We start from the raw sequence: 12,385 nt of genomic DNA, 5'->3' as shown, positions 1-12,385 counted from the left end.
GTTTATTTAAAATGTATAATTGAGTTCTCCCTTTTTTATAGAAGCATGATCCAACAGGCTGCTCATCTCCAACTACATATACTGTTTCTCCTCTCTCCAGCCTGAGACGAGCCAGTTTTCTGGCACATGCTTATCTTGGCAAGGTTACCACAATGATCTGGAATACAGGCAGAGCTTTGCAATGGGTATGAGAAGCTAAGCTTTAATGTTTAGAAGTGGTCACCATCCATTATGTTATTACACTAATCATGGGCCATCATGCTAGAATTACGACATGCCACCTGTGGCTCTGCCCCCATATGGCATTACTGGAGAAATAAACTGGTTCCATTTGGTAATATGTGAGAAAGCCAATATATGGTCCACATTTTTCACTACCACTCATATTTTTAAGGGTGCTTCTTGTGCAGAATACTGGAACACAGATAAACTTGTAAAATTCAAAGAACACATGAAAACTAGACACCTCATGCATGTAACTGTATATTTATTTCTTTTTAAAGAACACTCCTTAGATGTATTTTCAATATACAAACTTGTTTTCACAGATTTATAATCCACTAAATAGCACAAAATATAATCCAGGTCGTTGGTTTCTCTCATCTGTGCGTATGCATGCGTGTGTTTGAGTGTGAGTGTGCGTGCGTGCATGCACGCATGCTGCTGGTGGTAGTGGTAACCCACCACAGGTGTTCAAACACAAGCCCGGGCTCCTCCTCTCTTCCCTCTGGAGCAAACCTTGCCCAGGTGGAGACCCTACACTGGAAGACTGTGACTTTCTTGCCCATGAAACCCATTTCAGAAGAGGGTGGGGTGGCGGTGCTCTCTGCATCCACAGGACAGGATGAAACAGGACAGAACGGGAGCCTCCCCCAAAGCTGGCACGGGTATTGCAGTAGGGAGGGGCCAGCTGTGGAGTTCAAGTGCAAGGAAACACCTTTTCCTCCTCTCCAAACCCCTCTCTGACACTCCAGGGCACTTCCTCATGACAGCTATGCCCCTCGGTCAGCCCTCAGGAGCAGGGGACTGCGGGCTCGGCAGTGTCCAGCCAGCAGGCCAGCTCCTGGCCCAGCCCCATGCGGCCATAGGGGCCTCGCCACCCTGCTGCTGGAGGCCAGGGAGTGGCCAGGACACTGCTGGACTCTGCCCTCTGGCAGCCAGCAGTGCCCCGGTCCCGCTCCTGGGAGCACCAGCACAGCAAATCCTGCCGGTCCCGGTGAGCTACACAGATGGCACCAGTGATGCACATATTTACATGGGGTGGAATGTTTTCCCATAGCTTGTAAGGAGTATATAGATCAACATGTTCACATAAGACCAAATACTTTTAATATATTTATAACTGTTTTATAAAGCTTTGAAAAAACTCACAATAGCACATTGTTTTACTTTAATGCTTTACGGTACTATCAGTTTAAAATCACAATCAGCACTTAAGTTATAGTCAATCCAGCAAACAAGAGACAAAAAAAATTACAAGAGTTAAGAACTGACTGATACATCTTTTATCTTTGTTTTTTTAACTAATGCATAAGTGCAGAATAAGATAAGATACTCTAGTTTAAATATCTTGTTTTACAATATACATTTTGTTCTAATTACGCAACAGTAAATCCCATGCTTCACATAGAAAAGCAATCCACAACATTAAGAAAAAAATTTACAATTTATGAAACAAAGTAAATAAATATTAGTATTACAGAATCAGAGCTGTACATAAAAGCTGTTCAGTTTTAATCATATAAAAATATGTTTTAGTGCAACCTCACATATATTGATGCTGTTCTGTTTTACATCATTTAGATCCAAGTGTCCAAAAAAGGAAAGAAATTACATTTATTACAAAGCAGATACACAAATTCTAAAATATGTACAAATTACTGCTAAAAAAATGCTTATAAGAATATAAGCAAAGTAAAGAAAAGGCACAAACATCTGTACAATTTAAAAGTACCAGACCCAATAAGAATTTCAAATTTAGTTTTGGTCAGGCTCATGATGACTTGTTACTTTATCTAATTCTTTTGATATAACAAAAGTATATATAATAGCAAACTACTGTAACTTAGAACAGGCATGCTGTAAAGTTGAATACTTTTTCTATCTCTAGAAAAAAAAAAAAAAAAAAAAGTGGGGTAAATGTATGGGTGAAAGTCTCCATGCATCTCAGATCAATGTGGCTTGCTCTTCTCAGATGACGGATCTTTTCTTTCCTGTGTGCTTGATGGGGGGTCGCTCCTGCTGTGAAAGCCCAGCTGCTGGACATCCACAAAGCTCTTGCTGTAAAAGGTGGGATGGGCTAGCGCAGTCTGTGATGTACCAAAACTGTCCTGTTCACCACCGTGCAAGTCAGGATGGGTGGCTGAGGCGCAGGGCTGGCCCGGCTCAGATCCACTAAAGTGTTTAATGCTAAAATGTGCACTTTCTAAAGGTTTCTGGTGAGGCTCAGAAGGCCTCTGCAGCTGCTCCGCCCCGTGCAGAACGGCTTCTTCTGTGGCGATCCGCAGGGAGGCTATGGCTTTTGTACAAGTCTGAATGTTCTCCTCCTGCTCCCTCTCGGTGGCCACCACACTGTCCTCGGACGTGCTCTGCGCCAGCAGCAGCAGGGGCGAGGAGGGGGCGCTGGGGGGAGCAGCGGGGTGCAAGCTGTGCGGAGAGGTACGCTTCTCGTGGGGCTTGGAAATACTGTACGGCTCTTTCGGGAGGGCTTCCGCCGCTCCCCTTTGCTTCTCCTCGGACACCTCCCTCTGCAGGGCCAGAGCGGACGGAGAATGTAAACCTGAAAGGGCCACGGGGACTGAATGGACCATCTGGATGCCCCCAATGGGCATCATGGGGATAGGTGCTCGGATCTGCTGCTGGGAGTGTAGTGGGAGATGGCTGAAGACGTAGTCGCTCGGACCTTCGGGGAACAGGCTAGACCTGCGGTGCTCCAGGCCTCCTTTTTCTCCGTAGATGTTGAAGTAAGGTGCCTGAGACAGCCCCCTCCTCTGTAATCAGAAGAAAAACAGAGATGTCAGCACTGCTACTAGAAGAATTCTTGTCTGGCTGCCAAACCACCTATCTGCTTTCCTGTCTAACACAACCTCCCATTCACGAAGCACCTTTCATCCAGATGGATCCCAAAGCATTTGGAAAACTCCACTAATTGCATATCCAAACAACAGAGGAGGTTTTGCTTAGCTCAGCCCTACAGGGCTCATGCCTCTGAGGTGAAAGGCAGTGGCTAGTTAAGAGAGTTCAGCAACACAATGCAGCAATTTAGGCCAGGAAGTGAAGGATATTATATTCAACTGAAACTTTGAACAGAATTTGGGGTAGATAGATTTTTATTCCCTGGGAGAAATTTGGCCGGGAGATCCATCTTACCCTCTCCTTTGGAAAACTATGCTGGTATTTAAACTTCGTTGCAGAGAAGTATACACCTGAATATCCCATGCTCACCACCACTGCTTGGCATAACAGGGAGTATCTGACAACATGTATTTACTGCCCTCTGAAAAAAATCTGCTCTTGAGCCCCACAGAAGGCACTTGGTCCCTGGGAGCTTTACCCAATCCTTGGTGAAAACAGATGGGTATTTCCATGCAAGTTCAAGTGTCTCTGTGAAATGAAGACACAAATTTTTCTAGTCATTGAGACAATGGAGCACCCCTCTGGCTTATCTGCAGTGTAAACAATAAATAATAACAAAAGCACAGGCATCAGCTGTGAGGAAAAAGTGATGATTCTGTCCCAGGGAGCCTCACCCACTCATAATGGGATTGAGAAGAATGGGGGATTTTGTGACGGCTAATAAAAGCCAATCTCGCAATATTGACATTTTCACTGCCTCCCCATTAGTTCCTGCCTTGGAAAAATAAATAGCTCCATCTCTACTCAGTATTAAATATGCCCTGGGCTTTTGGGTTCCTTTTTTTTTCATTCTTAAGTTTTAAAATTTGCTTGCTATCTGATGATTAAGTATCATTTATTGCTGACCAGAGGAGCAATGATGACGAAGTGCAGGATGACATTTTCATAATTATACGTGGGATTTGGCCACACAACTCTCAGGGACTCTGATATGAAATTAAATGAAAACGCTCATCTCTGCTCTGTAAATTGACCAAACATGGATCAATTGCCCCAGAGCTGTAATGCTACCACAGCCTTGGTGTGGCAGCCCGAGGACTGTGCTGCTAAATGCCAATGCATTAAAGTGGCAGCACTTCACTGCTGGAAAACCCTGGCTCTCAAGGCATTAAGCAACCTCTTGATCCCATCCCAGGGAGCTAGTTTAGGGGGCAATTAAAGATTCAGTTTCTGTGCTACCCAAGGGCTCAGTCTCACTGTGCTCAGATGCTTTGTCCTGTTTAATATAAATCAATGTTGAGACAGGAAAGGGTGACCCATAATCATCAGACTCGAACTTTAGAGATATTATTCAGAGACTAATCTATGTTGGGAATTTTCCTATTCAGAAAGTGAGATGCTTGAGTCTCATAAAAGAGAAACTGTCATAAGAAAGCACAGCGACAGCACATTATACTGCTGAATGGGGAAAACTATGCAAATTAAACTGCAGTTGCAAAGCCACAAGACATTCACCTACCCTGTCAGTCCTTCCTATCACTAATTTCACCTCTGCACAGCTGCTTGCCCCCTATTTTTTTCCATCTTTGGTCTGTCAACCAGTTTCTCAGTCATATGTTCTTTTGGATGTTTCCTGCACCATGACATTCATTACTATTACATCTGATGTGAACTTGAGCTAAGGGAAATTGAGCAAAAAAAAAGAGTAAAACTCATTGAAGAATTAAACTAGTCACATATAAATCTCTAATTGAGAAAGACACTGTCTTCATGTTTTGCCCTGCAGAGTTTCATAAGGGAATAGAGCAAGAGTCTGTCCTTGTTGGATAGAGGTGGCTAACATGACAGAAACTGCTGTGTGCTTTAAGATCAGCAGCATCATCCAATATATGTCTTGTATGCCTGATTTTAACATAGACAGTGACAGTGGGTGCATGTCACTGGATACCTTCCAAGCCTGGCTGGGCACATAAGTGGATTATTCTTATCTAGCTCTGGCAGGTAAATTTGGAAGCAGGTAACATAAATGGTTACAATCACTAGTAACTGTTCCTACCTCTTACCCCGATTTTATTTCCTTTACCAATATCTAGCATTTTCATTCCTACAAGCAGACACACATATTCACAGGGAAAAACTGTCTTTTTACAACAAGCATCCTGAAAATCCAAAGACTTTCTTCAGTTGACAGGGCAAGTGCAGGAAGTCACGGGATCTTTTTGCAGTGCAGTCAGAATGGGTTGCTGCCAGTGCTGTGGGCTGAGCTCTTCCCTTTGTCAGGTGATGGGAATCCAGTTCATTTCCTAATAATTCTAATTTGTTACAGTTTAGCATATTTCCCTTCAACTCCAGGTGACATATAATTTCCCAAGCAACAGTATTCTGCAGTAGATTTGACCTGGAAAGTGTTGGAAAGGAAAGCTCTGACCTGATCACAAAGCTAGACTTTGCCACATCCCATCCCTGAGCAAAGCCATATCCAGCCTCACAAGTCCTCCAGAATGCCTCAGGGATGAGACAGGGATTACCCTGTATCTGGTACATCATCCAAATCAGGCTGTGGGAGATTAAGAGGAAGATCACATTTCAAAGCCAAGCACCCTTCACAGACATCCTCTGGGCAGCCTCAGACCACAGGTTGAAAAACATGTTTGGGTGCAAAACAGTCTCTTTGATTAGAATGTCATAATGTACTGGAGATTTTTTAAAGTTAAAACAGGAAAACACTGAACTCTATGGTGAAATGCAGTAACAGAACATATTACCAATGTGCCTCCCAAAAGACATGGTGTGTAATAAAGCAACTGTATAACTCCAACTTGCCAACTCTCAGGATCAGCTCAATTTGCAGCCCTACAGAGAAGGCACACAGTAGCTCAGGTGTACCAGTGAACCTATTTACAGTTTACTGGAATTCAGGAGTTTCTGGCTCCCTGTACAAGAATGCATTTCACTCAAGATGATAAAGTAGTGAGTGTTTGGGAAGGGATTTAATATCCACGTTTGGGATGATCAAAGGACCTTAAGTTCTATCAACTTTCAAGTAGTCATGGAGGTAGGTGCCTAACTCCTTTCAGTCCTTCTGAATACACCAACACAGGCTTCAAACTTCAAAATGAATGAGATGAGCAACATGATGGCAACACAAGCAAAATCCACTGCTGCCTGGTATCTAAAATAGTTGTGAGAAACAAGTCTGTACCACTCACAGCAAGGCACCTTCTCCATCTCATTGTGTCTATCCTTGGACTCAAAGAAGAGATGAAGGTTCTGGTCTGCACTAGGAAGCAGTAGGGTTTACTAGGGGTTGGGAGAAGCAGGAATGGAGTGAAAACTGTTTTGCATATTCATAATGCAAGTGTTGTGGGTTTGGAAGGGAAGGTTGCTTCAGATTAGGCCTGTGTGGCCTCTGCAGTCACTTGAATGGCCACTCACAGTTCAAGTGCACCTGCTGCCCTCCTGGTGCCTATTTTCAATTTAATTCCATCTGACAACAATGCAGGTCACTTACATCAAGACTGATCTGAAAATGTGAGTCAAAGCACAAAAAATGTGACAACAGAGATATATGCCTGATCCAATCTAAAATGATAAGAGAGATTCACTCAGGGTGAACAAATGAAGCCTTCCTATTCCTTCTCTTTCTCTCAGGTGTGGCAGAAGATGACTGGGAAGAAGAATCTGAGCCCTTTGATAATGGCATCAGCCTCCTCAGTAAGGAAAGAAACCTCTGGCATCAACAGAAGACTAGATCCCAAATTTATTTAGAGAGCAGAAGATATCTGGCACTAATTTTAAAAACACCAATTTAACTTGTCAAAGCCTGTCCCAGTCTGGGGTTTCTCCTTTTCCCCGAGATCACCCCAGAGGGACACGAAGGTGGTTCAAAACCTGGTTTTCCCCGAAGCCGCCGAAGAGAGACTGCCGGAGACAGTTTTCTCTTTTTCCAAGGACAGTTTATTGTTTCTTATCTCTGGGACACTTTGCCTGGCCAGCAGCGGTCTGCTCAGCCTGGCATCCATGGTGGAATCTCTCTGGTCAAGGCAGGGCTTATCTTATATAGTTAGTACTACGTATTACATGTTTACAAAATTTTACCAATACAATACAATTTTATTAAATGGTCCAGCCCTGACCCCAACCAATCCAAGAGGCCAATGTGTCACCCAACATGGATGACATGGAGAAGAAGGAGGAAAAGGTGTCCACCCCCCAAATTCTCCATCTTGGCCATGTGTCCCTTATCATAAACATTCAAGAAAACCTATTTATCTACATTCTAACATTCTAATTTACACTCTACTCATCATTATTTTCTGTGTCTCTTCTTTCAATGTGGGCAGATTCTCCCAAGGAGCCAAATCCAGCCCCTGCAGCTCCTGGGCAGCACTCAGGAGTCTCTGAGGGGTTTGCCAGGGGGGTTTGTGCACCCCCAAAGGAGCCAGGAAAAAACCCTGGACTCCCACAAAAGCCAAGTGTGACCCAGCATACACTACAGACTTAGGATTCTGTTGCAAGAGTGTATCCCGTTATGGATTTCCAAAGGAAAAAAAAGTGTGTATTTTCCTGTATTTTTATGCAATCTAAAAAAATATTTACTTTTACCATGTTCTTTTCCACTTTCTAAACAAATAATTTTAATTTCTTTCTATGCTCTCAGTGCCAAAGCACTTTACAAGCCTTTTGCACAAGACCATGTAAGTGCATGGACATTGAACAGGAAGCAAGATGAAGGGCAACTAGACCAGCACTGGCCAAAGAGACTAGAGCAAATATATCAATTTCAGTTGAGAAGAAAGAAAACTGGTCTCTTCTGGGAATTGCAAGAACTAGAAGCACAAAACTGCCCTTATTCCTGCAAGGACTGGGAACCCAATGCAGATCTTGAAGTATTTGAAGGATTGTAAGCTGGCATGTGCATCCCCAATGCAGCTGCTAATGATGTTCTGGTTTGCTGGGTTTCACTACTCTAAAAAGTGAAAAACAACCTTTAATCCTTTTTCTCCTCTGACAGCTTTCATTTATAGCAAGCTCAGGTGTTATTTGTCTTCCCACATGCTGAGTATAATTACTTGTGTTTCACTTAAGCTTGTCTAATGTTTGGCTAAAGTACATTTTCCAGAAAGGCAACAAGAGACGAGGAATCCATCTTTCCTTCCCTGCAGTCATTTGTTGCAATGGGCAATCATCCTCGCTTGTCATTTTTTTTCATTAAGTTTGCCTTAAGGCAAACAGTGATGCCTCCTGTATTCAGGTTGTAGTGACTCTGCTGAGGTCTGGCCTTCTTTCTCAAAACACTCAACACAGCATCAAGTTACTGATGTTTTCTGTTTTCTTACCTTGTGTTTTTCACTGCCACATGCCTGACTCTACCTCAAAAACAAGTTAAGTTTTAGATGTCCATGTGGCATGGTGGACTTTTCAAGAGAAGGAGTGAGAAGTGCTAAGAGAGTCTTTACAATGTGCTAAATGCTTTGCTGAAAAGTGTGCATAACACATAAGACAAATATTACAGCAGGAACTGTCAGGTGGCCAAGGATGACTGTTAACATACACTTTCGGTAGCATCATTACACACCCAAAATCTTTACTACAGGATGTCAGTGTGTCTCATATCGGCCATGAGGGACTGGGGGCACCCTGCACAATGTCAGCTGTAGAATCCCATATGATCCCACTCATTCGATAAGAAGACATCATGACTGTTTAGACTGGTGACTCTTCACCCACTTATGCTTCCTTGTGTAGTCAGTAGAACTGCTGCTGGGATCTGTATCCTCTCTCCACTGTGCAGTGAGCACTCCTGTGAGAGTGCAGCAGGGTTTCAGCGTGCCCTTTCTCAAGGACCATTTAATCAGTCACCCCTCTCCAGTGCTCTCCTGAACAACTTACTAGGTCATGGGGCCATGTCTAAGATGTGGGAGAAGTACCTATGTTGCTCTCTCCTATAAATATGGCCACTCAAGTTGCAGCTTTCCTTTATACCCCTGAAATGCTGGGAAATCACTTTTGGATCTGCCAGGCTGGCAGCATCTCAGTTCTTTTTGGTCCACCCCTGTTACAACTATCTTTGGGTGCATCCCTCACTCCATTCCTGGGAACAGATTACACATCAGCCTGACTCTACAGAGCAAATCACACCAGAGCTGAGAAATGCTGACTGTATGAGTTCAGGGTTCAATTCTTCTCCTCCACAGAGGAACACAGCAAAAACTACACAGAGAGTCAAGAAGACTGGGAATGGGGAAGCAGGGAGAAGAGGCCAGTCAGGAGAAGAGCAGGGAGCAAGTAGCTCTGAGGTAATCTGAGACTGTCACAGCTTGCCCAGGTTGAACCCACACAGAGGCAGGCAGTGAGAAGGCAGCCACAACAGTAACCTGGTGAGGGAAGCATAGTAAATACATAAGTAAATTCACACCTAGCAAGGCCATTCCTTACCTCTGAAGATGTAATCTATTTGTGGAGGGAGTGCTTTGTGAATGCTAGGGCTGGTCAAAAGTTCCAATCTGGCAATTTCTGAAAGCTGATTTACCAAAAGGGATGAGCACAGACAGCAGCCGCACAAATTTTGCAAACTTCCACCCAAATGGTTGTGGTACTTTCTGTGGGACAGACAGCTGCCTGCTCCTCTCACACAATAATATAATATCCTTTAAATTCTAGCCACGGATCCTGATTTCAGTGTGCACTCTGCTTTTCTAAGAGGTTCCTTTATCTTAACATTTTTATTCCATACTCAGTGGGCACCATACCACAGGAACAGGGCTTTAAGCTTTGATCTTGGCTTATCTCACCTGAGAGTTTGGGAAGTATGAGATTTTTTTACAGCGCAGAAGCAAGCCTCACAAACCATGTAAGCTTTCTGGACCAGTGAAAAATTATACATATCTGTATCTATATCTATCTATCTATCTATCTATCTATCTATCTATCTATCTATCTATCTATCTATCTATCTATCCATCTATCATAAATATAATGAATATGGAGGTAGAAAATACCAACCAGCCTAACTTCATTGAAGTTGGTGGAGCCACTCAGGGTTCTACCAATGAACACTTGCCCCCTAGGCTGACTCTAGTGCATCTAAATGAATCAGCATCCTGACTTGTTCCCTGTCTATTCCAAATTTCTTGTATTTGTTCTAGGACTTCCCACCAAGGCTAAAAGTTAATGCCTTCTTCTTCTACAAAGCTGCAAAGATTTCTGAAATGCCCAAATTCGGTAAGAGGACAGCTTTTGACAAGAGCAGTGAAAGTATTCTTTCATACTTACCGAATGTCCCAGTGGAATAGATTCAGACTGTAAATATTGACCCATGGACAACGCTGGGTTATGGTACAAGCCCCTGCGGGGAGATGCTGCTCTAACAGAGGCCATGTATCTCCTCTCTCGCCTGGGAGACAAATCTCTTCGGACAGACACATCTTTCCCTGGTGACATTGGTCTCCTTGGCGACAGGTGACGCCTTGGTGACACGTCCCGCCTTGGTGACAACTCTCTCCTCAGCACAGCCTCCTTCCGCGGGGAAAGGTGCCTCATGGGGGAAATATCTCGTCGGGGTGACAGATGTCTTCTGGGTGACAAATCCCCTTTTGGCATTAAATACCTCTTTGGTGAGTTATCTCTGTAGGGTGAAGAATCGTAGCCAGGTGACGATTGTCGACTGGAAGGTGAGAGGTCCCTCGGAGAAGAACTGGGGTCTAACGAAGGAGTGTAATCCTCATCCATGCAGCTGGGTATGTCCAATCTGTCCTTATCGGGCTCTGAATCCGTACTCTTACTCTGGAAAAACCTCTGATATTCTGTCATTTGTGTGTCTTCACAGGAGTCGCTCGGTGTTATAAGCTGAGTAACCTGAATGCTAGGTAAGGTGACCAAGTAACTGATGAGGGAAGAGTGTCCCACTGAAAGGGAGCCCTCTGGGGAAGCCCCCTGTGATGCCCCAGCTGAGTTCACTGACAGGGAGGAGAACCGAGGGGGCTGCGGGCTGGTGCTTCTTGATCTGGTTTTTGGTGTCGAGTCTCCCTGAGTATCATCAAAATCATCCTCATCTTCATCATCATCATCATTGTCATCGCCGTCCTCGCCATCCGACTCCTCTGCGTCAGAAAACTGGTGCTCTGCTGACAGCCCTGCCAGGTTGCTGCTCTTCTCTGCCTCCTGCTGCATGTCCTCCATATTTTCTGAAACAACAACAGCAAGTCCAAATGATTAGCACATATCTCACCTCTCACACCACAACCATTCCCCACCCAGAACACTCATTGCCTTCACTGGATGGTCCTCACCTGGAATGGCTGCATGAAGCCATTCCTCATGGAGGAAAATCTTATTTTTATCTAAATAGTACCTTAAAACACTATACTTGATAGGAAGTATGAAAACAAATTCATCTCACACTACCTTGCAACTTCACCAAATGTTGCCATCTCTCATATCTTAAGTGAAAAGACTGGGAATCTTGTATGAAACAGATCACAACTGACCATACTTTCATTTCCAGCACCTCTTCATGTAAAAAAGTATAACCCAGACAACTAGATAGAATTTATTTTTTTACTTCCTGTTTATTAAAAAGTTAACTCTCAATTGAAAAATGCTCCAAATACTTGTAATATATTTTCCCATGCCCATAACTGTGCTGAAGTGCAATGAGTCATTTGCAGACTCCATACTTTCCATACTTTAGTTGGAATGAGGCCATTCCAGCTAAATTAAATCATTTTGACATACCTGCTTCTTCAGTTTCAGCATCATCTACAGATGTCATTGATACTCCAAGCTCCAAGCATTTTTTCATGTGTGCTTTAGACTTCATATGTTTTGTCAGATTTCCTATGGATCAGAGATTAACGTAATTAATGGGCAACAACAAAGATCACTCTTCAAGTAAGGTTTTGGTGTATCTTAACTCCATTATGCTGCAGATAATGGATTTTAGTTTAAAGAAAAACAACAACAGACAGGGCTGACTCAAGACCATTGGCCTCAAAACCTGTTTTAATAAGAGTGGGTTTTTGTATCATTAGAAAAGAAAAAAATCAAATAAACTCAGGGCCTGAGAGGTACATAAGCATCTCTCCAATTTTCTACATGATATTTAGGCACCCCTAAAAATCTCACTTTGGATGTCATCTGTTCCTGGACTCTCTGTTCATTATGTGTATGGACTGCTTAGACATCAAAGTAAATCCTCAGCACAGCAGCCATTCAGGGCTCATGCTCCTATTTACACAGTGGCACTTTCAAGATAAGAGCTCTCTCATTTACTTGCACATGGTTTCCAAATGCTCCATGTATTTGAAGC

General features: G+C 43.5%; 1 protein-coding gene and 1 long non-coding RNA gene across 8 annotated transcripts in view; both read right to left on the bottom strand.

The window, feature by feature from the left end:
• Positions 1 to 520: 520 nt before the first annotated feature.
• Positions 521 to 12,385, bottom strand: part of HIVEP2 (HIVEP zinc finger 2) — a 135,101-nt gene continuing 123,236 nt past the window's right edge. For all 7 annotated transcript variants that reach the window (XM_079330889.1, XM_079330887.1, XM_079330892.1 and 4 more), the window contains 3 exons: positions 11,812 to 11,913; positions 10,351 to 11,261; positions 521 to 2,990 (listed from right to left, as the gene is read on the bottom strand). In XM_079330889.1, the coding sequence (XP_079187015.1) occupies positions 2,172 to 2,990; positions 10,351 to 11,261; positions 11,812 to 11,913 (1,832 nt within the window). In that variant the 3' untranslated portion in view covers positions 521 to 2,171. The remainder of the gene's footprint in view (positions 2,991 to 10,350; positions 11,262 to 11,811; positions 11,914 to 12,385) is intronic.
• LOC306815333 lies at positions 5,615 to 9,953 on the bottom strand. The gene is made up of 2 exons (XR_013777380.1): positions 7,548 to 9,953; positions 5,615 to 6,898 (listed from the first exon to the last, which is right to left on the bottom strand). It is a non-coding gene; the product is annotated as an uncharacterized lncRNA (long non-coding RNA).

This window comes from Erithacus rubecula, assembly GCF_903797595.1.
Source record: "Erithacus rubecula genome assembly, chromosome: 2".
Lineage (NCBI taxonomy): Eukaryota > Metazoa > Chordata > Aves > Passeriformes > Muscicapidae > Erithacus > Erithacus rubecula.
Note: the sequence above shows the minus strand (reverse complement) of the source record. Positions and strands in the feature narration are given on the sequence as shown.